General features: G+C 39.7%; 1 protein-coding gene across 4 annotated transcripts in view; it reads left to right on the top strand.

The window, feature by feature from the left end:
* GPR85 (G protein-coupled receptor 85) overlaps nt 1–26,517 on the top strand; it is a 90,006-nt gene that overhangs the window by 18,385 nt on the left and 45,104 nt on the right. Inside the window, exons 1-3 of one of the 4 annotated variants that reach the window (XM_080391039.1) lie at nt 14–193; nt 709–733; nt 1,832–25,764. In XM_080391039.1, coding sequence (XP_080247165.1) covers nt 2,007–3,119 — 1,113 coding nt within the window. In that variant the 5' untranslated portion in view covers nt 14–193; nt 709–733; nt 1,832–2,006 and the 3' untranslated portion in view covers nt 3,120–25,764. Of the gene's footprint in view, nt 1–5; nt 194–708; nt 734–1,831; nt 25,765–26,517 lie in introns of those variants that run through there. The other 3 variants (XM_080391037.1, XM_080391038.1, XR_013928718.1) reach the window with 3 other exon arrangements.

Below are 26,517 nucleotides of genomic sequence, written 5' to 3'. Positions count from 1 at the left end.
GGCAAAAAAAAAAAAAAAAAAAAAAAGGGGGGGGGGGAAGGGGGGGTGTTAAAAAAGAAAAGAAAAAGGAAAGCATTGTGAGAAAGAAGAATGAAAGACGGCGGAAGATTCTAAAAGAGACCGCCAGGATAAAGCAGCCCTCGGTCGGCGGGAAGGAGCACCTCTGGCTTGTGGGGATCTCCGGCACCAACAGGTAGGAGGAGAGGAGCTGGGGGAGTCTGGGGGTGCCGAGGGCTGCCGCAGCTGCAGGTGCGTGTGGGGAGGGCCCCCCCCCCTCAGGGAGTGGGTCTAGGGGGGGTGATTTCTGAAGAAGCGGCATGATGGAAGTGTGCACAGACAATGCCTCTTCCGCTCCCCGGAGCTCCCCGCCGCGGGAGGCGCTCGCATGGGTCCGGCAGATGCGGCTGCCAGGCAGCGGCACCCGGGCTCCCTTGCAGCGCGGCGCAGTCCAGCCCTGCATGGCCGTGCGCGGGGGGGAGCGGGTTCTTCGTGAGTGTGTGTGTGTGTGAGTGTGTGTGAGTGTGAGCGCGAGCGCGAGTGTGTCAGCGCGTGTGTGCCACCGTGTGTGTGCGGAGGTAGGGCCGGCCGCGCGGCGGGGACAGCTCCACAGAGGAGGGGAAGCGGCGGGGCTGGCGGGAGGGGGGAGGGGGAGCCTGATTTCATGGTTTTAAAACGATGCCATGATCTGATCAGCCTCTGTTTACACAGCAGCAATCAGGCTCTTTTGTGGACGGTAAGAATGGAAGGATTTTGCTGGGATTCAGTGGGAATATCCTTTGTACACCCGAGGTGGCATAGGAAACACTTCGTGTGAATAACGAAGGAGCCTGATCATGCCTGCTGTGGCTCCTGTCCCTGGATCTGGAGGGAGAAAAAAAAAAATCCAACAAAAAACCCCACAGCAGCAGCAGACAGTTCTTTATTTTATTTTATTGCATGAAATATGTTCCGGTATGATTCACTGGGAGAATTAGTGGGAGTCGCGGAGCCCTAATTAGATAAAAAAATCAATTTATTATATGTTTATTTAAGAATAACCAAAACCAGCCCTCCCAAAAGGATGGGCATTATATCTTGGGTGTGTTGCCTATTTTTGCTCAGTATTTACACTGACCGTTGCTTGTTATGAATTATGTTGAAGCTTTACAGATTTGCATTAAAGCGGGGCGGGGGGGTGGGGTGGGGTGTAGACCCTGAAGGATAGTGCTATTGACTGTCTGGCATACCTGTTTATTTGAAAGCCTAAATGATAAAATTATCGTTTATAGGAGGAAGGGAGGGGGATAATGAATACTGTTTCTCTTACAGTATGCATGAACAAACACGGTGATTAATGTGCTTTGGTGACTTGGGTTAAAAAACATAAATTCTGCAGGGTTTCTTTGGGTGTGATCTGTATCAACACAGCAGCTGCCTCTAAAATATTGACAAATCCTGTAGCCATAAAATAAATGTAGGTAATGTCAAAATATCAGCAGTCTTTGGGGGTTTTTTTGAAGATGTCAATGATTAACTCTTGGGCTTGCAGACTGGGAATCTTTTGATTCATAAAATCTCTGAGGCTGTAACTGTAAAATTATATATGCTACCAAATATAAGGGGCACTGGTCAGTTCTGAAACTGTCACAAGCCAAATCTGTGAAATGCCAATAATCAATCAAGCTAAACAGTAAGTATATAAAAAAAAAAAAAAAAGCCTCAGGATTCTTAAAAACAAACAATAGTACTCATTTACAACTTCATTTGGTTCTCCATAAATTAACATCTTTGTTAGCACTTTCTGACATAATTTCTTGTTAACTTAAGAACTGATAGCTCGATTTTTTTTCAGATATTTTGATGGCATGACAAATCAGAAAGAAGAGGATGTACTGTATGACTAGACACAAGATCAGTTCTGTTTTTGGATTACATTTTCAGTAAGATGTATGGATCTATTTTTTCCTTGTTCTTAAATATAGATCATGAGACTTGACTGAGGCAATATACATATCATCCATCCATCTATGGCGAACTACAGCCATGCAGCTGACAACATTTTACAAAATCTCTCTCCTTTAACAGCTTTTCTGAAACTGACTTCACTGGGTTTCATAATAGGAGTCAGTGTGGTGGGTAACCTTCTGATCTCCATTTTGCTAGTCAAAGATAAGACCTTGCACAGAGCTCCTTACTACTTCCTGTTGGATCTTTGCTGCTCAGATATCCTCAGATCTGCAATTTGTTTCCCATTTGTTTTCACGTCTGTAAAAAATGGCTCTACTTGGACGTATGGGACTCTTACTTGCAAAGTTATTGCCTTTTTGGGGGTTTTGTCCTGCTTTCACACTGCTTTCATGCTATTCTGCATAAGCGTCACCAGATACTTAGCTATTGCCCACCACCGTTTTTATACGAAAAGGCTGACCTTCTGGACTTGTTTGGCTGTTATCTGTATGGTGTGGACCCTCTCTGTGGCCATGGCTTTCCCCCCAGTTTTAGATGTGGGCACCTACTCGTTCATTAGGGAGGAAGACCAATGCACTTTCCAGCATCGTTCCTTCAGGGCTAATGATTCCTTGGGATTTATGCTTCTTCTTGCCCTTATCCTCCTAGCCACACAGCTTGTCTACCTCAAGCTGATATTTTTTGTTCACGATCGCAGGAAAATGAAGCCAGTCCAGTTTGTTGCAGCGGTGAGCCAGAACTGGACTTTTCATGGTCCTGGAGCAAGTGGTCAAGCAGCTGCTAATTGGCTGGCTGGATTTGGAAGGGGTCCCACACCTCCAACCTTGTTGGGAATCAGGCAAAACGCGAACACCACAGGCAGGAGAAGGCTACTGGTTTTAGATGAGTTCAAAATGGAGAAGAGAATCAGCAGAATGTTCTACATCATGACATTCCTCTTTCTGACCTTGTGGGGTCCGTATTTGGTAGCCTGTTACTGGAGAGTTTTTGCAAGAGGGCCTGTAGTACCAGGGGGATTTCTAACAGCCGCTGTCTGGATGAGTTTTGCCCAAGCTGGAATCAATCCTTTTGTCTGCATTTTCTCCAACAGGGAGCTGAGGCGCTGTTTCAGCACAACCCTTCTTTACTGCAGAAAATCCAGGTTACCAAGGGAACCTTACTGTGTTATATGAGGGAGCATCTGTAAATCTTTAGCCTTGTGAAACACTACCATTCTCTGCTAAGCAATTGTGGCCTGTAGCCATGTCTTGAGGAGAAAATCAAGAATGGGATGTCAGCAGTTGTAAGGATTTGGGCAACATTCTGCAGTCTTTGCAATAGCTCACCTCTAATCCTATTTTAAACCTAAACATGTTCCTGCTGACCACTGCTGAAGGTTTGTAATTAAGAACAAAGGACTGAACTACTGCCCTGAATTCCTTTATGTGGTTGAAATCTAGATTATGAAAGTAGCAGGTGCTAAGTATCAGTGCTAAATGCTGTGTATATCACTACATAAAATAAGACCATCAAAAAGATTAGCATTGGACATCTTAATAAATTAAGTTGATATGAGGTTAATGTGTTGATAAAACTAATTTTAGACATCTGAAGATCTTTAAAACATTTCATACAATTATTGTTTTGCAAAGACTGAAAACTGGGGACTCAAGTACTGTAACTGATTAAAGATGTGCCATGCATTATTGGATTATCACACTTACAAATCTGTTTGCCTTGTGAGTAAGTTTTGGGGAGCATTCCAAAGCAGTATTTTTGTTCAGATTTAGACTTTTTTTTTTTTTCCAAATATATTACTCTTTCTAAATACCATTTTCCTTAACAGTGAAATTACTAACATTTAACTGTATTCTGTGGGTTTTGCTGATTTGGTAAAAAGTTTAATAGACTCTTATTTATATTTTTAAAAAAGCTAGATATCGGTCTGTTAGGCAACGTTAATGATAATATCCAGTCATAATTGAACAGTTATAATTATACAGAATAAACACATGTTGCCTTAAAGGGTTATCTAGTATCTTCCATTTTGTTTAGCATTGAAGCAAAGAAGCAAGGAAAATTGAATCAATAACTCTGGTCAGTCATTTGGGAGTGCATGAAAGATCACTTAGTCCTCTTTTTTCCTTTTTACTCCAGTGGTTCCCAAAATCAGTATGCACATCACTGGGATGATATGATTTTTTTCTAGGTGTGCCGCCCTTTCTAGTTTGTTCTGAGAAACACAGGCAGTTGATGTATGTTTATATTTTAAGACAGCTGTCATGGGGAGACCGCAGCCTTAGTATGATATCTTGCACAATTTGTGAAGCATTTATTCTACTGAAGGCACAGTCTTGTTTATATTTTCTGCACATTTTTGTGTATTGGTTGTTTTAAATTATTTAAGTTTTAACTTGTGAGAGCATATAATATGATTTCTTAGTATTTTAGAAATACATTAGAGTCTGTGAGTCTTTCCTTCTTTAAGATACAGATGTGTGGATTTCAATATAAAGTTGCATTTGCCAAAATTTACCTGTGTAGCTTGTTAATTTTCTTGGAATAAAATTTTACATTTTTCCAGTTATACAATTAACCTTTTTTATTTTGTCTAGTGAGCTAGCATGAAGTACTGAGAATGTAGCCATTATGAATTATTATCCTTTGCAGTCACTGTATTCCCAAACTGTAAATGCATGAATGATGGGCACCACAGGATTGATAAATGATATTATCTACAGTAGCACTATTGTGTAGTTTATCATAATTACCCATCTATCTGTTCTAATATGTCAGTTATATTTAAAGTTACAACACAGTATTTGACATCAACTTCACAGTTTAATTTTGGAAAATGTGTATATTTGAAGCACAACATCATGAGTTGGTCAATCATAAAGAACATGGATTTTTTCTTAATTTCTGAAGAGACAAGACTAGAGGTCTTAATCCAGTATTGGTATATCTTGTCCTTTGTTGTAGTTTTATGACCAGCAAGTTAATATATAAGTACACAAGCAGCAGTCAATAATGGAAATGCTTAAATTTGTATGATAACATTATACAACATATGCAACAATTCAGAGAGTTGTGTCTTATCTGTGATCAGACAACTTGATCAAAGATTTGGTGAGCAATCTGTTTGACCTCACTTACACTTTTATACTGAGGTTGATTGGTTGAGAGGCATGGCTTTATATACTGTGTTGAAACAGAAAAATTGCTAAAATAATGAGTCCTCATCAGTACAAGAATGTTTCAGAACGTAATTTGAAACGGGACCAATAAACTTCTACCAAAAGGACTTTTTTATTACACTGGAAAAGGCTTTGAAATTAAGATAGTTTAACAGTTGTCAAAGATAGCAAGAGCGAATAAAAACTGAATCGTATGTTGAGAAAAATTCTGAAAGTTATCCCACTTAAGTTTATTAAAAGGTTGATTGGCAATAACTTCAGTCTAATTTCTATAAAATAGTAACCTTTACAAGGAACATTGATATTACATATTGTAATAAAGAAGTACATATAAATAAAATTGTAAATAGTGTTATAGCTGTAGAAGTAGTCGGTTCTGAAGATTAGCCAGAAGATTTTCAACTATGAAACTTAAAAAGCTGCAAATTTAGGGCCTGACCTAACTCCTAATAAAGTCAGTTGGCGTTTTCCCATTAACTTCATTTGGAGCAGAAGCAGGCCCTAACATTTCTATAGTACTATGCTTCTGAAATACTAAGAAGGCTGTATTTACTATGCAGTGGGAAAAGAAAAAGAAATAAAAACAATTTAAAATTATTTCCCTGGAAGTTTTGCAAGCAGTAACTGATGTAAATTAAAATAATAAACAGTAAAGAAGTCTGAAAGCAAATATTTTGCTAAATGTTTTTCTTTTGATATAATTCCTTCGGCTAGCTGAAAACATGCAACTGTATTACTGCCTGACAGATGAGAGGTACTTTTTGTTAAGTGAATTTTTATAATTGTTCCAGTAAGAAGTCTTGTGACAGAAGTATTTCCTTTTATTTTCTCCAGTGCTAAAAGAACAAGGGGATGTTCAGTGAAACTGAAATGCAACATATGAAGTAATGTTTTATGCAAAGTTATTACTCAGTGGAACTCACTGGCACAGGATGTCAGTTAGTTCGCAGAGGTTCCTACAAGAATTGTATGCATACATGAATTGAAGTAGTGCTTGCAGGTTTTGTCACCGGTGTAATTTTTATCCTAGAGTAGCATATCAAACCTAATGTATCAAACCTAATATAAAATGAGCAAGAATGTTTATTCTGATTCAATACACGTGTGACAGTATGAAAAGCTTTTTGCTTTCGTTTTAGTACAGGAGTTAAGCTGTTGCCAAAGCTAGAATTCTTACAGGGCTGGTGGGTTACTCCTTTAATTTCAGAATAGCAAAGAATACCACACTATTTTGTATCTGCATTGATCTTGAATGCTCATGGGTAATGTGAAGTTAGTAGTTTTAATTTTCCTGGTGGCAAAAAAGAAAGAGTAAGGACAGATTCCATGGGGAAAGGCTGTCTGCCCCTGTTGCTTTCTTGCCCTCTGTTGCCCCCTTGGCCCTTTGGCAGCCTCTCTATCAATCCTTCAAGATTAAAAGTTTCATAAACCAAGTCTTCTATTTCTCCTGCTCCTTAAGGAGTGTCTCAGCCATCCCTCCTCCTCAGCAGATAAGTTCCTGCAGCAGCTTCCCAAGATTTGTCAGTTTCTGGGTTCCCTTCCTGAAGACAGAGAGGGATCACCGGTTGGCTCCAGGTGCCTTTGTATAGTTCATGGAGTCTTGGCTAGCACGCTGGGTATCTCTGTCTCTTGGCTTTGGTCATGAAGGAGATTCTATTTAGGTTATGCATTGAAAAATGAGAGTGGGGAAGGGGCAGCAGGAAACAACTTCCCCACTCCCAACTCCTTCATAAAGAAACCACTGTTATTGTTGCATTGCCCAAGAGCATCTGATTTTTTTTAAGCATAGTTGGTGCTAATGACCCTCTAAATGATTAAAAATGTCCAGTTATCCAATTAATGCAAGGGTTTTGGTACAGACACAAAATCTTATTATAAAATTGCTTTCTGTCAGTCTGGGCCTTGGGGGCAGAGGAGTCCAGTGTATCTGTTTCCTTTTAAGTGCACTGAGTTTGTTCACTTGCACTTTCTTTGCTTTGCCTTTCAAGCTTATGAACATTTTACTTATATTAATAGGAATCCAGTATTACAGCAAGCTGTTATTACTCATGGGTTTAAAAAATAATATCTAGGGGAACTGATAATTTTTGAGGTGAATTAGAGAGGTATTTTGACAAACAATTGCTTTTTAGCAAGTGTTGAATAAAGCTGTGGGTTGCTGGGCTCTTTCATAGTTTCACAGTCAGCTTTCAGTTATTGAAAAGAGGAACGGAGTAGACTAACCCGCATAGAGCTAAAACGTAGGTAATACAAAGCATATGCGCATTAGATAAGAACTTTCTGTGTTTATTGCATTTATCGAGGAATGAAGTTATGCTGAAGTAAAAAGTAAGATCAGAAATTCAAAGAAAAACGGTGGGCGTTTTCCCTTTTTTTTCTGCTTTGTTTTAGCATAGCACTGCTAATCTGCAACCTGGGTTACACACCCACAGACAACCAAGAGTTGACTGTACAATTCTGCATACCACATAGACAACTTCCTTCTAGTTTATATTCATTGAGAGCTGTGTAAGTGCACACTGCTAATCTGATTGACTTTTCAGAGAAAAGGGAAGGCTTAGTCTGAGATGCTGTTCTTCACAGCTAAAATTCAATGTATGTTCTCTGCTTTTGTTTGCTGAAGTGATTTCGAGTGTGAAGAAACTGGTGATCTAAATCAGTGATGATCATAAGCATTCTCTGGCCACGACCATTAACAACAGGACATAGTATTTTGCAATGCGTATACCAGCAACAAATCAAAGAGTTTGATATTACACACCATGACTTTCCCTGAGTGGCTGGAAAATAGCTTATGCTTTATATTCAGAAAAAAAAGATAATGAAGCTGTCCATTTAAATGGATAAAGTCTTTAACTAACCAGTGTGGAAGAAGAAGGGTGAATTTTAAAGATTGCTCATTATAAATAGTGAGGAGGTTTTGTGGTGGTTTTTGTTCAGCTGAACTGTGTAATTACATAATATATGATGATCAAAGGAGTGCCACAGTAAGTTAGATTTTTTTAATAGTCTAAACAGGACATAAGTTAAAACAGTAACAGAAGTCATATAAGTAACAACAGCCATTTGAAATAAAATAATTTTAGTCATCCATACATTTCCTAGAATTTAGATAGCAAAACAATTATTGACATTTTCAGTACTTAGTGATTTTATGTACGTGATGCATTTAAAGAACAAAGTCTTTAGACAGTGAGTTGACTGATGCAGCCCATTTTTTTACTATGCTTCGTATTTAATAAGCACAAGAGATATAAAAACATAATTAATCTGGTATAATCTTCACCAAACTGCATAAGCTACAACAAAACTTCTCAAAAAATCAGGCAAATTACTGTCTCCAGAGATTATTCAAAATTATCCCTTGGTAATTCATGAAAAGTCTGCTTCAACTTTGTTACAGAGCCACCTAGTTAAAGATGTGTATTTTTTTCATCCTTTCATTGGTTGGCTAAGGCAAGTTCTGCTGTAGCGTACAGTTAAAAATCCCAAGTACAAAATTATTATTTTGAATTTCTATTATTATGCCACCCATGTGTGACATTGTTGTAGTCCCATTTTAAATAAACGCACAAAGTTTATGGTTGAAGAATGTAAATAATCACGATGCAAAAAAAACCCACCAACAAAACCAAACCAAAAAACAGTCACATGCTTCCAGTTCATTCTTTCTTATTTCCGTGGAATGCTGAAGGTTCAATTTTAGAAATGCAAAGGCAAACCATGAAAAACAATATGTTAGAGGGGAGAGAAAGAATAGCCAGAAATACTTCTGTTAAGGTTATCTTTGCAATGGAGAAGGTTGTTGTATATGCATTGTATCTTCCACATGGTTATAATCTATCAGCTTGCCTACTTTTTGCCAGTATATGCAGCGTAGATACAATTAACTGCAGTATTTCCTGAGCTCTTTTAATTTTCATTCTATAACCATCAAGCTCAGGCATGCTTACATCCTTATGCAAATTGAAAAAAACTGCTAAAATTAAAAAGTTTTGCACTCTAATACTTGGCGGGTCAAGTCCTTGAGGTAGTTTAAAAGGGTGGCACAGATAGTTGATGACTACTCCAGGTAGCAAGTTGGAGGATACACAAAGTTTTCACCCTTGTTGATGAGCCAGCAGCCCACCACAGGCCTGCTGACCCACTTCATGCTGAGTTTAAGTAGGCCTTTGTTTTTTCATACTCAGTACTAATGGGTCAAATTCAGCTGTGAGCAGAGATAAGAAATGCCTAGACAACATTCATAGGCTACAGACAGGTGATAAGTACTTCTCAAAACAAGAAGTAACAGAAGAAACAGAGGCCCAGAGGTGAATGTTTTATGTGAGGTGGTTGGTATTTCATGCTCCGTTGGCCCCTCAGAAGTGACTGAGAAGATCTGTTCTATTCTTGATTCTGTTTATTTTTGGAAAATGCATGCCATCTCAGCTACTCCATTTCATCCCAGCCATTACCACTTGAGCATTTGATTTTGTGCTTAATCAAGTTTGTATATTCTTTAAAATACATACTTAATAGTAAAACATATTTGTAGCTTCACACTGATTATGGAGATACGTATCAGTGTATGTACTAGCTTATTTCCATAAGCATTTCCTGTGTTACAGACACACAAATCCTATTTTTGAAATTAAGGCACTCTACAATTATGTTTTTCCTGAATTCTCTGTGAAGACCTTAAGCTTTGAAAATTTCTCCTGTTTGATCCAAAACACTAAATGCAGATTATTATTAAGACACAGGGCAGGGAACATTAGATTTCTCTGACTGCAGGACTGTTTGGACATCATGAGACTGGGAATGTATATTTAGCTCCTGTATAATAATTTATGATAATGACTGGGCAATAGAATCAATAGTGGTGGGAGTGCTAGAACAGTATTATTTCAGTAACTGCAACTTTTAAATTACATCGTAAGACATCTAGCACAAAGGAGAAATGCTCCTTTTGTAAGATGATTATGTAAATGGTAAGTAAACACACACACAAATGAGTACAGTTCTATAGGATTTTGATTAACATATTCAGTCATAGCTATAGCAAGATAGGCATAAAGCAAAAAAGAAAAAGAGAAAGTAGCGTACCATTTGATATATAATCCTTGTAACTTTGGCTCAATTCCTGCAATCACTAGTCCAGGAAAAATTTCTCTCTCCTATGTGGAAATTTGTCTCAATAAAGACTGTAAGATCTTGATAATAAACTTAAATGTTTATGTTTTCTACTTGACTAGTTCTCAGTGAGAGCATGGCATAGTGAGACTCTAAATGCAATCTTTGTCATAGTCTATGTGCAAAAGAAATCTTTTGATTGGTTCAAGAGGGACTGTATATGCATCTCTAGAGAGACTTTTCTCAGACTCCAAAATAGAGTAGTGTGGTTGGTACCGAGCAGGGCCAGCTCAGGCCCTGGGGAAGGGCACAGAGTATCACACTGGAGTACAGTAACTGAGTATAACCTCAGGTGCAAGGAAGGTGAGGGACATTTAGTAATAGCTTCCTATGACAACGCTTGTAAATAATGCTTTTGGTCTCATGCGTAAACCTGCTTGTAAGTTCCTCGGTGGTAAGGGCATCGCAGTAAGGTGGGGTGTAGTGCTGCAGCTGAGGCTTTATCGCCGCTTCTTTATGTAGGGCAGACGGAGAGCAGTACACATTATAGGCTGGTTCATGCACCAAGCGCCTTGTGTGGCCTTTCACTAAACTCAGCAGCCTAAGGATTTACCCAAGATAGATTACTTGGTTACTGTCAAATCTTTGAAACTTGTTTTTCTTTCAGTGTTTTCTGAGCAGTTTCTATTCTTAATAGGTAGAAAGAAGTGCATGTAAGGTGAATGGATTGGTTGAGCAAATCCTTCTCAGCCCAGTCTTGGTGTGAGGAATTTCATATGGATGGAGATAGGTGTGGAAGCCCCTCGCAGTTTTACCAGATCTCTCAGACACTGTTGTATTTCACTGTGGTTAGCATATATGCACAGAAGGGTCAAATGGTCTGCCCTCGTCAGCACTGATTCTGTCTTTCCAATGTACATACCCAGAAAGACAGACACCATTGGTTGTGGAGACTCTTCTATATAATGACCTTCCTCTAAGCAAAAAAGCTGAAATTTGTTGTATCCTTTTGTATTGGAGAAAACTATTTGATTTTATATCTTTTGTATTAAAATTTCATGTTAAATTCGTTTCTTGGCATACTAACTTAAAGGCAGTATCACAGAAAAGCCCGTTGCCCCCTCCCAACTGGGAAGACCACCAGTCTAACTGGTAAACGTAGTATCAGCAGGAATATTACGATCCTTTGGCATCACTTAAATAAATGCTGATACAATAACCATTACTGCAATATTTGATTATACAAAACCCCTGAAGGGGTTAAATTCCTGCTTTGACATTTTCCTTATGCAAATAACCTCATTCCATTTCATGCAAGACAGGTTTGGCAAATGTGGATGCTTTGGGTGGTGTTGACATCTAAGTTATGCCATCTAAGGACAAGCGCTGGCTGCTAAATAATTTATTCATTTAAAGTTCAGAAGAGACTGTGTAAAACTAGCTACCACAAAAAAACCAAGCAATGTTTTCTGAAGTCATGTATGTGATCCATTAAACATTGGCTTTGGTACCTGGATATTGTCAGAATTAGCATTCAAAACTAATACAGAATTAGAACCCAAGCTGTCAAGATAATTTCTAGTCACTGAATACAACCATGAAATGTTATTGTTACATATATTCTCCTTGACTGCTCCTTTGCAAATATTGGAAAAGTGCATATGATAAGGCTCAGTTGGCAAAGTCTTGACCATCTGAAATTAGTAATAAAATGCTTATTGCTTTCAGTGAAGGCAGGATTCTACGTATAAATCTTAATTTCTAAAGAAAATAGGTGTATGCCATACAATTGATGTATACATTACACTCATGTATACCCAGCATGTCTCAGAAATGAGTTGTTAAGGTCCAGTTCACATTCTTAAGTTTGTTCGTTCTGTTTTCTTCATGCCAAGGTCTTCATATTATGCTCCTACAACAGTGAAATCAAAACTCCTGTTGTAATTTGTATTTATGTAACCATGTTGCTCAATAGCCTCTTTATAGATAAGTACCCCTTTGTATTAGGTGCTGTGAAAATACAGCTTTTGTCTAAAGGCAAACAACACAAGATGGGTACAGACAAGTGGGATTCCAAGGAAATTACGTGACAGTGCTGGTAAGCATGATGGGCGAGGAGATCCCAGCCATGTTCAGGTGCTTTTTTTGTTGAGATATAGAGAGAGATGATTGAAAAGGGAAGTTTTAAAAGAAGTGAAAAATAACAAGGGGATAAGATTCTCAGAAGAGAAGAGCAGCTTGATAGAAAGTACAAAGGCCGTTTCCTGAAAATCTAATTGTCAGTGATAATTGTCAGTGATAGCCTGTCAACATGAGCAGATTGGAACCTCTTGATAAAGAAAGAAAGATGATAGGCCAAGAAAAGCAGAATGAAATGACATCGAAGCTGAGGGAAGTACAGAAAATAGCTGCTGATTCACAGCATTAGGCAGGAAGAGGTTATTAGGGGTCATGTTGAAAGTAAGGTTCAATGCTTTCACAACTGGTGAAAGCCAAGGAAATTGACTGCAGGTAGTGGTTGCAGTCGGTGATCTTAAAAAGGAGAGGCAGACTAAGATGGCAAAATAGTTGTCAAAATAAATGGGATACAGACCCTCCCCCCCCCCCCCCCCCCTTTTTTTTTTTCTTTTTTTTTTTTTAAAGTTAAGGAAGAGACTGCATAATGCCTTCATTGTTACGGGAGGAAACAGGGGGCAGAAGAAGGTGGTGAAACCAGCAAAGGAGTCATTGAGGGTCAGGACTAGATATCGGAAAGGATGATGGGAGGTGAGGATAGCTGGCAGAGAGACCAAATTTGGATGAACGTCCTTGGAGTAGAGTGGGGAGATGAGGATTTGAGATCCCGGGAGGACTCTAGGAAAGATGGAAAAGCTGACAGTAACAAGAAAGGTGAATGGGAAGGGGAGGGACAAAGCAGCAGTGAGCAGCTGTCTTGCAGGAGGATGGCGAAAGCCAGCCGTGCGGGGTACCCAGGCAGGAAAAGGTTGCTGTTCGTTAGAGGTTCTGCTTAGCACTGACGTTGTGCCAACCCATGGCACAAGGAAGCGATGCTAAGGGATTCTAACATTAGTGAGGTCTGAGCAACGTAGCCTCAGTGCTCTCAGTGTCCTGTAGCCAGGATTGTGTCTGAGTTCAGTAGCAGCTTAAAGAAAGACTGAATAGTTTCCATCATTTACCATTCTTTCCTTTTTAACATTTTAACAGGATTTTCTGTTCTACTTCCATGTTCTTTTGCTTGCTCTTTTTGGAATGTTACTCTACTAAGGAAAACCACGTGCTTAGTAACTGACTCTGTGTTTAGAGTATGTTGGCCCAGCAATTTTGATAACTTTCAGACTGAATGATAGCTTTTCAGAACAGTGAAAAGTGCGGTTTCTGTGCAATTTAAGAGCACTGCAGTGTTTTATTATCATTATCTCACATAATGGTGGTATCTTGGTCTGGTGAAGTGACCATTAGGATGAAAGCCAGTAACTTCTAGGTTGTCATTGCAGCTTTGCCACTAACATAACCGCATGGGTGACCTTGGGTGATTCATATAGGCCAACTTTTCAGCTATCCACTAATTCTAAGCAATTCAAGGACATTTTGGGTTCCCGGTTTAAGATACTAGAGTGATTCAATTTCCAAGGGAAGGCAGCACCCATAAGTATAGATTATGTTAATGTGGTAGGTGCATAGGTGGTAAAACCAACCAAAAAGGTTGTATTTAACCTGTTTTACCAAGTCTTTGCCTTCTGCAGGAAGTTTTAACTCCCACTTCTCAGACTTTTCTTTCCTGAGAAACCAAAAATATTCTGTGAAGAGAAGTTCTATTTCCTGACCACTCTAAGACTAGGCCCAGCAGCATTTCCAGATAGTCTTCAAAAAGTAAGGTGAACAGATTAATGGTCAGCTTGAAAATACGGGTTGAGAACTTCTTTTTGCATAGTTTGCCAGTTGAATAAAATGGCTAATAACTTCCTTGAAGGATGAGAGATTTAATTATGTGATGTTTCTAGATTTCTGTAACTTGTTATAAATCAGGATTTACCCCCTGTAATTGACAAGACCATGGTAAGATGCCCACAGCTGCCCTAGGCAAGCAAATAATTGTTAGAGTTTTTTCAGTTAAAGGCTGGTGACACAGTGTGCTGGTCAGCTTTCATTGCTGGCAGGAGACTGCAGCCCAAAAGTTTGGAGACAACTGTGACAGATTATTTGGGATGTTCAGATAACCTCATCTTGCCAAGAGATATGTTCATTAAGTTGTCAAAGACCTGAAATGTATGCGTTGCCCATCCATCTGGCATATAATTTAAATACAGCTGAATTCCTGACCTCAGATATGATATAAGCATTTCTGAGTAGACATGACTGATAAATTTGCATAAACAGAGGCTCTCAGAATAAAAATGCATTTTAAAGGAGAGTAAAAAACCCTCTACTTCTGAGGTCTAGAGACTTGTGACAACACGGATAGATGGTAACATACTCAAATAAAAAATATTTTACTGAGTACTAAATAATATTTTTAAAATGTTTGCACAGGATTTTTGGTACAATTAATAAAGTCTCTGTGTAGCCTGAAGAAAGGTGTCAGCAGTTGAAGTGCCTGAAACTGAGATACTGAATTAATCACAATGAGTTTTCTGAGGTCTGAGTAGATAATCTGCATGATTTTAAATATTAAAAGCCTTTGTCAGGGTAGATGTGCCTGCAAAAATGCAAGCTGGCAGTTACACATGATTAAGTCACAGTTGTCTGGGCAATTCAGTATCTGGGTTATCACAAGATATTATAAATAAAAACAAGTATTGATACCTGATTATTTTTTTTTTAAATTACTTCTATCAGGCAGCAATGCTGCCATCAGTTAAGTGGATTTTAGCAATGTTATTTTAACACCTTCATGTTTGAAACCCAGTCATACCAATACAATGTTAGAATCCAAACCTGCAAAACCCGGGTGATAACCCTATAGGAACAGTTGTATGAGCAACCTAGTTCCCTTGACTTTCAGTGGAGCTTCAACAAACAGATCTGGAGAGAGGTTTTCAATGTAGGCACCTCAATCAGAGCCTGAGGCTTGGTGGTGAACATCCTTTCAGTGTTTCTTCTGGTCTCTCTGTGAGAACACTGCCTGGCTCTCAAGGCTGAATGTAACGAAGAGCGTCATTCTTCTTTCACTGTGCAGGAGAGCTGGTGCATGAATTTAAACTTCTACACAAGCAGATGGCAACATTTTCTTCTCCACTCCCTTTTCTCAGCATGGAGAGCATCACTGTCTTCAAGTCACGAATCTGGGGATATGTTTATCAACAGAGCTAATAGAAAAGCCTCCCTCTGCTGTATGAGCAGTTTAAAGAGTGGTGTATTTCTCACAGTCTCATGAGCATGTTGAAAACCTGCTTCACTTGTGGGCATCTCTGAACAGCCTTGCAATAGCTGTTCCTGTCAGTGAGGCTCTTGTGGATACCCACGGGACACCCATGTCACCACGCGTGACCCTGCCTTTTAATAGTTCCTCAAAATCCACATGGAATTTAGTAGTTCCGTAGGGCAGAGACTTCTTCCAGCACTTAGGTGAAGAATGTAAATGCAGACTTTTAACGTTTTGCTACCAGAGGTAGAGGTATTAGGTATTTCTATGACAATTTTCCTATTCCTATTCCTATTCCTACTCTGCACAAGTACTGCCCCACTCGTTGTCAGTTTTTCCCTTTCTTCTTTTCCAGTTGCTACAGCCTTGAGACATTGTGTTCTGGGAGGGCAACAACTGCAGAACTCAACAGTATTTGTCCCTACTCAACAAAAATTCAGCAAATACTAATTCATGTCCTGAGCTAGCTCTGCCTGAAGCCCCTGTACTTGCTTCCAAGTGTCTCATTGTAAGAGGGCAGAGTTTGTTCCCAGGTGAAAAATTAGGTTTACCCTGTCAGGACTGCTTAAGTCTATAAATATTTGCAGCATCTGGTCTTTAGTCTATCTGCATTTTTCAGTGGTATGGAGGCTTAAAAGCAACCTAAAGTGCAAAATGCTCCATGACTGTTGTTCTGTCCATCATAGGTCCTTGATTCAGCTCACAATGACCATCCTATAGTAGCTTCCTATACCTATCATCTAGCAAAGAATCCAAACAGGCTGGTATTCAGGGATACCTCTGGTGACTTCAAGCCATGCTGTGGTCAAGCCAGCCCCACTGTTAGTGCTTGAAGGGCATATTTAAAAAAGGTGGCATGCCTGCTCTTGAAAGCCTCCTCCAGAATGCAGGCTTGCATCCAAACAGTTCAAGCTATGGCTGTAAGCCACAAACAGTTCACAAGGTGATTTCTACAGTCTGAGGGGGTAAACAAGTGCTTCTCTACTCAGGAGCTGTGGTGGCATGGGCATGTCCTTAGCCAACTGGTTGACTAGTCAGGGTACTCATATTTTTGTTGTCATTGCCCATGCCTCTAACCCAGGCAGCACACTGAGCAGCAAGAGTTGTCTCTGAGGACCAAGGAGAAGACAAACCATGGGCACTGCAATGTGGGCAAAGGGAGGAATGGCAGCTGGAGGAAGGAGATGACATTGCATTTCAGTGTGAAAGGGGAGGGCATACAGATGACAGAAATGAGTGTCAGGAGGCAGGGTACCTGGGAGCAGTGTGGATGCCTGGGGAGCAGAGGTGATGTGGACAGACTACAAGAGACGTAGGGGTCTTGGGACAAGGACCAGAAGGAATACACGGGCAGGGAGGTGGATGGGTCTGGGTGGGAGAGTATGGTGTTTTGAAAGGCTGTTGGAATGTAGCCATTCATTAGTAGCCATTCTGGGCATTGGGAGGTTAGTTTTAGACACAGCCAAGGTGTCTTCGCTTTAGGGGGAAATGTGAAATGTGCTTAAATAATGAGATCAATGCAACCAGAAAGGTCTCACTGAGTATGGGGATCAGTGGCAACTGGACCTGGTGATGCTGTTTTTTCCAGGTCAGCTAGGAATTCTGTTGCACACCCCATCGAGGGCAGGACAAGGCAAAGGGAAGGTACGGCAGGCCATACTTGAACAGGGTGACTTGATACGTTCCTCTGCAGCCTCTCAGTGTGCTCCTGCGAGGACTTAATTGGAACTGAAAACCACTGCTCCTCCACAGAACTCCTGAGGGAGAAGGGGAACAGCATTGCCCTGCACCCTCGTGGGGATGATATCTTTCCTCCTTTTCCCACATGTGACACAAGCAGGGAAATTAATATTCCAACCCATTGAGCCTGCTTGGTGAATCTGGCACAGCATTACTTAAGATGACTGCGTTTTTTATTTTTTTTTTTTTAATTGATTCCATCATCTCAAAAACCTTGAAGATCGTATTATGTGCACAAGCATAGTTAATTTATTAGTTGCAAGGACCTCGGTCATAAAATTTCTATACCCAAGGCCATGGTGAAATTAAGACTTAAGGCATTTAAGCAAGTCTGCATGTGAGTAAATAACGTTCGGCTCCTGGTGCCCAAGAAGTGTCCAGAGTGCAGAGAACCGACACTTTCAGCACAACACTGCCCTCTGGAGCTTTCTGAATTTCTCTCATTGCAAACCAAACAAAGGACATAAAGGAGAAAAATAGGAAAAGGGCCTTGGTCTCCAAAGTAAAACTGTGCACGGTGTGCACAGTGCAATGAGTAATGAAAGCAGCTATACTGCAAAGGCGATGGAAATATAAAGACATTCATCCCCATCACAAGTACCAACAAATATATTTCAGCATTGAATGGAAGGTGGAAAGAAACTGAGAATTTTAAACAGACCTGGAAAGAATGACATACAATAACAAAAATGCTTTTTAATTTTGCTTAAAGGTGTTGGCAGCATTCTAACAAAGAAAAATCAACAAGCTATTGGGAAGGAAAAAAATAATTTGCTCTCTCAAAAATCTATTTTGGATGCAGATCTTTTTCTGTTATGCATCCTTTCACATTTTGATAGTGTTTATGTCAACGCAAAGATGATACGTTACCTTGTGCTGTCAGGAGCTTACCAAAATAAACCTCATCAACAAGGCATTAAATAATAATATCACCTTTCCTGCAAAGCTTTTATATTCTCTGTGATGTACTTATGCATATTTTTAAAAGAACTTAAATTATTGATTCCCTCCTTCCATCAAACCTGTCTAACCAGTGATGTGTATGTAGAACGTAGTCTTGTACTGAGCTCTGTTAAAGAACAACCCACAACCCTTAATTGAAAGCATGGGCTTGTTAGAAGTGAATTTCCTGAATTTACAAAGGACCTAATCTGGCAAATACAACCTGTAACCAGTAACAACTCATCATTGCTGGTATTTCTGATAGCAGGTATTATTCTCAGTAATACGTGTGTGCAGAATTTGTTTCAATAATGTAAGAACCGTATTGCAGTACCTTCTTAACCATTATCTTTCTATTAAAGTGAATGATGAAAAAGCTGAGGTTAGAAGGGACCTCTGGAGATCACCTTGTCCTGCTGAAAGAGGGTCAGCTAGAGGAAGTTGTCCAGGGCCACATCCAGTCAGGTTTTGAGTGCTTCCAAGGATGGAGAGTCCACAACCTCTTCCGGCAACCTGTCCCAGTGTTTGACCACCCTCACAAATCTTTTCTTATATGTAAGTGGTATTTCCTGGTTTTCAATTTGTTCCCATTACCTCTCATCCTGTCACTGAGAAGAGTCTGACTCGGTCTTTGCTCCCCCAGTCAGGCATTTATACACACTGATAGGATCCCTCCATAAGCAGTCACAGCTCTTTCATCCTTTCCCCATATGACACATGATCCAACCCCTAATTACCTTTGTGGCCCTTCGTTCAACTCTCTCCAGTATGTCCATGTCTCATTTGTACTGGGGACCCAGCACTGCTGGACCCAGCACTCCGGGGGTATCTCACCAGCGCTAAGTAGAAGGGAATGATGGCTTCCCTCAACCTGCTGGCAGCGCTTCCGACAGAGCAGCCCCAGACGCACAGGGGCTAACTGATGGCCCATGTTCCATCTGGGGTCCACCAGGATCCCAAGGGTTCTTCTGCAAAGCATCTTTCCAGCCAGCCAGCCCTCAGCCTGTACCAGTGCCTGGGGCTCTTCCTCCTGAGAGGAATTCATAGTGCAATTCAATATTTTCAGGGTAGTTGCTGCCAATATTTGAAAAGAACTGAAATAATGACTCGGGAATAAATGACTTGTGCTACTGTAGTTGAAAGAAAGGTTATTTGAATACCAGTAGACTAAGGGGAATGGATTGCAATAAACAGGAATGGCAAGAAAAGGGAAGCAGTGATCCCCTGGTGAGTGTATGCCTGATCATAGAAACAAAACTACTGAATGATTCACTCAGGGCTTTATCTAGTACCTCTTTAAGCCAGTGAGAGCTTCCCCGTGGTTGGGGAGGGGGTGAGGGTGGGCTTTTTTCTATCCGTCTAATAATAAGCATGCAGCAAAGTAAACTTCTAGAAATAATGGGAAATTCTGAAGAGATTTCATAAAAATTTAGAGTACTAAAAATATAAAATTGTCAAGAGCATTGGTAGTTTTAACTTCAGTGAGATAAACAATTGTTTAGCAGCAAACAATTAATTATGTAAATAAATGTTTGCAGGACTAACACATATATGGGAAAGGATATCATCCAAAGTAAATAACACGGAAATTCTGGAGTCCTCGCTCCATTGCTTGGGGAATAAAAACTAGCCTGGCACTACAAGATTTAAATTCATGTAAGTGTCATAGGCAGTTGACTGGTGTGCAAGTAGTGAAGAAAGAGAAATTATACATTTTACTCTATGAGGCTAGTTATGAAATACTGATGCCAGCACTGCAGTATATAATAGAGCTAATAATAATTAGCAGGTTTCATCCTTAGTGCAGATGAGCAAGTTTAATAACATGTTTTAATTTCACTTCAGATCCAAATGGATAGCATGGGTCAGCTTGGCTGATCTGCATATGTGTGTATCAAAAAGACTCTTAAAAGCCACTTTTCCCTTAACAAACTCTTGAATTTCCCCAATAATTTATTTTGTAGAATTTATAACTCGGAAGCTAGAATTCAAATACCTTTTCCTCTTCACAGAACACAAGTTGGAATAAAGTTGAAATACAGAGTTTGTGGAACAAGTGTCCTGGTTAGGCAGGAGGTAGGATCAGCATTTAGGACCATGGATTAGGTCTGCTTTTGGAAGATAAACGATGAAGCAGATTGGTCCCTTCATTCCTGTCCTAAAATGGAAATAGATCCGAGAGATCTGAGGTGTTTGGTTTTTCTTTTGTGTTTTATTAGAAAATCTAAATTTCCTATACAGTGTTCAGAAGTTTGCTTATTCCTCTCTTTCATTAATAATTAATCTTAAAAATGTAGATGGGAGCTCTTATCTTTCCAAGGTGAAAGGCTCTTCACCTCCCATGCTCACTATGCACAGCATTTTATATTTGGTGTACAGGTACACTGAAAAAAGTTTAAACTTCTTATTTCTGAGATTCTTTCCAGATAAGATTGCCAAAGTAGAAACCGGTGATCAGAAATCACTGCGTGAATTTCTTTGTTTCTTCCCATTGTTTATACAATTATCTCCATCATCCAGCCACATTTTGGTGGATGCCAGCTTTTTTCACTTGAGACCTTTAGGATTTTTTCTGGTTTAAATACCTTCAGATACAAAATCTTTAAAGCATTCCTTTCTAGGTTTGGATAGTCAAATTTGTCTTAAGTCAAGCTTTCTCGCTGATAGCATTGTTATAATTGTCTAATCATTAAGAAAAGTAGAAGGTCTTGTCCTCCAACTCTGTGTATGTATTTAGCTAACTCAGGGGACATGATGTGGCTCATAGTGATTAATAACTATGTTCTCCAGAAGCTGGCATCTTCACCGAGGTCCACAGTATATCTAATTGAATTGGACCCACTGAATTTAATCTTGAGATCCCCAACACACCAAAATTAAGTACAATTTTAAGCATAGTTATTAAATTATACTTTTATTTTACTAGGAAATATGGGCATGCAACACTTCAGTGACACATGAGATGAAAGATTAATAATATCTCAAGTCAGTTTAGAACAATTTACAACTTTTATTTAGGAATAAAATGGCACTATTTAGGGGAAAAAAAGAACAATTATTTGAATATTTACCTAATATAGGCTCAGAGCAAAGCCTTATTTATTGGAGGTCATCTGATATTAGTGAAATCAATATGCAGTTGATGATGTGGACTATCATCTAGGCACACTGCCAGCAAAGAGAATGACTCTTTACCCTTGACTTCAATAATATCAGGTAGAGAACCAACATTACTATCGAGGTGACCATGATTTAGGCAGTGGAATGCCTAAAGATAAGGCAATTATTTCATACTTGTTGATTCAGAGGAGTGGCAACATATCCTGAGAGAGTATACCAAATTAACAGGAAGAAGGTGCTTACACAGAAGGCAACCAGGAAAGCCTACAAACTGAGCAAAGTAAGGAAGAGCTCACTGGCAAGTGACAACGGGCACAGAAACACTCTTCTCACCTTCTTTCCTGGGAGGCTTTCCTGTCCTGTAAAGATCCAGAGCACAAAATCCTCTCCTGAGGAAGGCTGATCCTTTTAAAACAGAGCTCTGCGGATGATCAGAGATGGGATAACTCAATCCCCCCTCAGCATGAGCGAATTCAAACCTTCAGTTCCTTCATCCTGTGACCCAAGATGAGACAACAGGATAATCTGTTTAAGTGGATTCACTGTGTAAACAGCACTGTGAGACTGATGAAACTGAAAGAAAAGCTTGGATGAATTTGGCATTATAGCCTAGTGATTGTAACTCTGCTAAGAGGTGTGTGTCCCAGGGTATAGCCTACCTGATAAACTCCAAACCCATTGATGATAATCTTGGGTCACTGTCTGCAAAAAGAGCTTACTTATGCGGGGTGAGTACTTCTAAGGGTTTACTCAAGTTGCAAAAGGACGAGTCTGGTATCAATATCAGGATAGATAAAAACCTAGACAAAAAATTAGTCCCAATGATGGGATTAGTGAATAATTAATCCTAATGAAGAAAAGTTCTAATTGACCTATACTTCAATACTTCTGACTGAATTACAGATTTAATTGTTAAAAGCAATATTGGAGATGTAACACACTTACATGTTGGTACATAATTTGACCTAGACTTGTACAACTTCTGCTTAAGAAACAATATACAAAAATAACTGATTAAAGCTATTGAGCACTAAGTAATTGACAGCGTGAAACTGTAGACTCTGAATCATCTCATCAAACGGGAAAAGATTTACTGCAGCTTTCAAGGATTTGTTCTTGGCCTCAGGTGCTTTCATTTTTTTAATCAGTGACCTGGAAGAAAAAAATATCTTGAGTGACAAAGTTTAAAGGGATTGAGGGAGCAGTAAACAATGTAGCTGACAGGTCACTGATAGAATTTGGATTGTGTTTTCGAGCAGGCGCAAGCAAACAATATGCATTTCTGTTCCATTTATTGGCTCATACTTAAAGATCAGGAGCTCTGTACTGATGAGCAATCATTCCGATGATGACTTACTGTCCTGGTAATCAGCCAGACGCCAGTTCCCAGTGCACAAGTGTGGCTGAAGGGCCCAAATGAAATCCTTCAGTACTTAAACAAAGCCACGTGGAAAAGGAGTAAAGAGAGCAGTCTCACTTGCACATTTGATATGGATGTGGCTGCCACCAGAGTACTGTGACCAATTTCCAGCTGGGCAAATGCTGAAAAATTGATCAAGATTAGAGAAGCCCACAGCAGCACTTAAAAGAAATTAATGAAAAAACTATTAAGCCTGAAAGGCTAGAGGAACTGTATTATTTTAGGCTATTGCTTAATCCCACCCAGGAAAGAAAGATTTTATTTAGCTGATAGATCAGGCTGGTATAGGTCAGTAGAAGGGTTGATGAAACACCAACTCTACCAAAATCCCTTGTTGGGTTGGTTGTGTGTTTACAGGAAGGGTTAGGAATGTAGTGTCTTAACGCTGGGGCCCTGCTGGAGTGAATAGTTCTGCAGCAGCAAAAGCTTGTAAGAACAGTCTAAATGAAAGAAAAGATCCCATGACTCAGCCCCTCATTGCTATCACTGCTAAGCAGTGCCACGTGAACAAAAGAAACAGAGAAGGTCAGATAATCATCTTAGTCTTGGTGATTATCTGAACTGTATGTTTATCATACCCTGCTTTAATCATTTGTATCAGCAGAATTATTTTATAATCTCATTAGAACAAAATGTGCTAATTTCATATTTCACATGTCTAGTCAAGTCACCATTCCTGGGAAAACTGTGTCTTTCCATAATATTTCAGCACTGTCTGGAAGCGCACCAGCTTGTAAAAATGAGGATGGAGGGAATTCTTAATTAAATTTCACCATTAAAATAACTTAGTCCCTAGGGAGGGTATTGTTCAGGTTTGGACAACAAATTATTATAACTAAAAGAGTATAGGCATCATTGTTTGTTAGCTTGGAAGTGGCAAAAATGCAAAAGATAACATTTGTGATGCAGTAACCCACTGCAAACAGCCCTGCATTTGCTGGAGTATTTCACATGCAGGCTGCTTTCCAATCAGTACAAGCCAGATGAAGTCTTGAGCACTAAATATTACCTGGTGAAATGATTTTGCACAGTAATTGACCTCCTGCCACATGTCACTAATACAGTGTCCTTTCTCCTAGCTGTGGCCTGTAATAGAAGTTTTTGGAAGAATATTAACCTGGCTGTATATTCTTTTCTGGTTCATTAAATATAATAGCAATTTTGGCAAGGCCTTTAGTTGGTGAGAGAAGTTTGCCCTCCACAAGAAAACATTGTCACAATACTAGATGCTGTATCCTTACCCAATTTACTTACAGCCAAAACATTTTTGAATAGATGGAAAAACCAGAAAGGACAATTTGTAATTTACAGTCTATAAAACTCTCCCAGTTCTCAGCTTTACCTCTGCTGGCAAGCACTCCCATAATCCCAAAAATTTTAATGAGTTTTCTTTTGAGTATAGGCCTTCAGCTCCTCTTCCCCTTTCGTTAGGACAAACTATTTTAAGTCTTTTATGCCCTTTTGTGGTGGGGATTCTGAGAGAGGAGCAAGCATATCACCCTCTTGGTGGCTTCACTCCCATACATAGGAAGGACCCTATAAAACAAAAAGGTTCAAGAGTCAATGCTTCATCCAGCTTTAAAGCATCTACTGTTGCCCTTACAGTATCTCTTTCAGGCCATTAGTCACTGTCCTCGTTTGACTGGCAGTGATAGTTCACCTTTACTTAGCACCCTGCAGATATTTACTTAGTACTTAAGTATATTTTCCCTTGCGTACTAATAAAATACCTACATTTACAGAGGACCTTTTATCCCAAAGGATTTCAATGAGCTCTGCAAGATATAAATTTACAGCAGTACTGTAAAGGTCACGTAGCTTTTTGCTCAGTACAAAAGACAGTAACCAAAATCTGGGAATCCTGATGTTTCAACAAGCAAGTGCTGAACGCAGAACTAAGGCAGAAGGATGTGCATTTGGGGGGAGGGTTAATCTAGGGCACAGAGCTAGGTTCAGCTTTCTGCTGAACCCACAGCCCCAAAACCTGCACTGGCGTCCTGTGTGACTCGGGAAGGTGCTAGTGCACAGACTCACGGAGCACATGGGCACCTGACGTGGGACTTCAGTGGAAATGAAGCACTCAGTGGTGCAGCCCTCAGAGCTACGCCTGGCTCCCTAGGCAACAGCAAATCTATTCAGCACCTACATACATTTTCACGTTGATGATGACGATGATGATTAAAAAAAAAAAAAAAAAAAAAAAAAGCACTGATGCTAATGTGCATACCCATGTGCAATATTCAAACTTCAAGCATGCTGCCCAGACTGAAAAATTTAGTGTTTGTCTCACACCCTTACCCAGTCAAGACTTACAGACAAACTGTCCATGTCCTTGTCAGGCCTCCTCCATTAGGTAGTTTAAGTCAAGCGTAAGGCAGAGTGGCAGCAGAGTTTAGTTCAGTACTAAGCGCAGTAGGACAACTGCAGTGGGAGGAATCCTGGTTCTGATTCTTGGTCTTGGCAGTGGCTGCTAGAGGCGAGCAAGGTGGGGAGAGTGTAATGCTTTCCATCCAGTCCCATCTGAGTATGAAATAAAGGGACAGAAGAATGAGAAGTTTCCTCCAGCTTTGCCTTTTGGTCAGTGTAGGGACTAGTACGACTAAGGCTGAGGAAAGCCTGAAACTTCAGCCTCCTCCTTCCTGAGCAGCCATGGTAACTGTTAGACTGGTTTTACAGAAGACAGTGGCTGGTCTGAAAGGAAACCGTGAGACTTGCTCCACCTTTAGAAGAACATTGCTGAATGTTAAGCCTTGGAAAAGGACTCTTGGCTATCTGTGCCACCGGGATAGAAATATGGATGCAGAAGCTGGAAGGAAACTGCTGAGCAGCTTAGCAGATCCCTCAAGGTGAAGGACAGAGGGAGGAGGACCTTGAGTTCAAGTGGAGAGGACATCCATCCTCAGCACAGACATAGCTTTCATCTCACCCATTAAAAAAACACACAGCAAAATCAGCTTACCCTCTCCACACTAGGATGCTGCACTGATACGGTAGCAATTGAAGTTCAGGATTATTTCCAAGTTTAAAAACCTGACGTATTCAGGATCTGACTTGGCTTCCATGAAATACATACCTAAAATAAGCAGTCATTTTTTTTAATTTTTGGCCTCAGTATCAAAAGTAAGCTTTGGATGACACCAAGTTAAAAAAATATAAACCTTTATATTGGATTCATATCATAAGCCAAATGCAAATTATTACTTGTCCTCATTTTCAGTTACCTCCGGCTATTTAATCCATCCTCCATTAATTCTCCTCAGCATTATTGGTCTGGAATTTAATCTACATGATGAGAATCATTTAGTTGATAGCACTTTAAACTCATCTATAAACAGCTTTTGATGACTAATATGCATTTTTCTGTTCCTGCAATAAATTTGTTTCAAGCAAAAGGAGACTGTTTGGAAACAACACCTTAAACTTCCTGATAAATCAACTACTTAATATTTAATTTCAAATCATACTGGGAAAACAAATCTAATTTTTTTCTCAGCCTAACGTCTGAAGGGAAAAAACTAAAAGAGCTGCAGAAATACAGAATTAATATTATTCTGATATGGCATGTGTCTTCTTAAGCCATAAGGAGAATGATTTTATATGTTGTTTACATTTTTCTATCTTAAAAGACAGCCACTTTAGATTAATTTAATTTGAATTCCTACATGGCCTCTGTAAATAAAGAGAATGAATAACCA

Source organism: Falco punctatus, assembly GCF_963210335.1.
Source record: "Falco punctatus genome assembly, chromosome: 6".
NCBI classification, from domain to species: domain Eukaryota; kingdom Metazoa; phylum Chordata; class Aves; order Falconiformes; family Falconidae; genus Falco; species Falco punctatus.
Note: the sequence above shows the minus strand (reverse complement) of the source record. Positions and strands in the feature narration are given on the sequence as shown.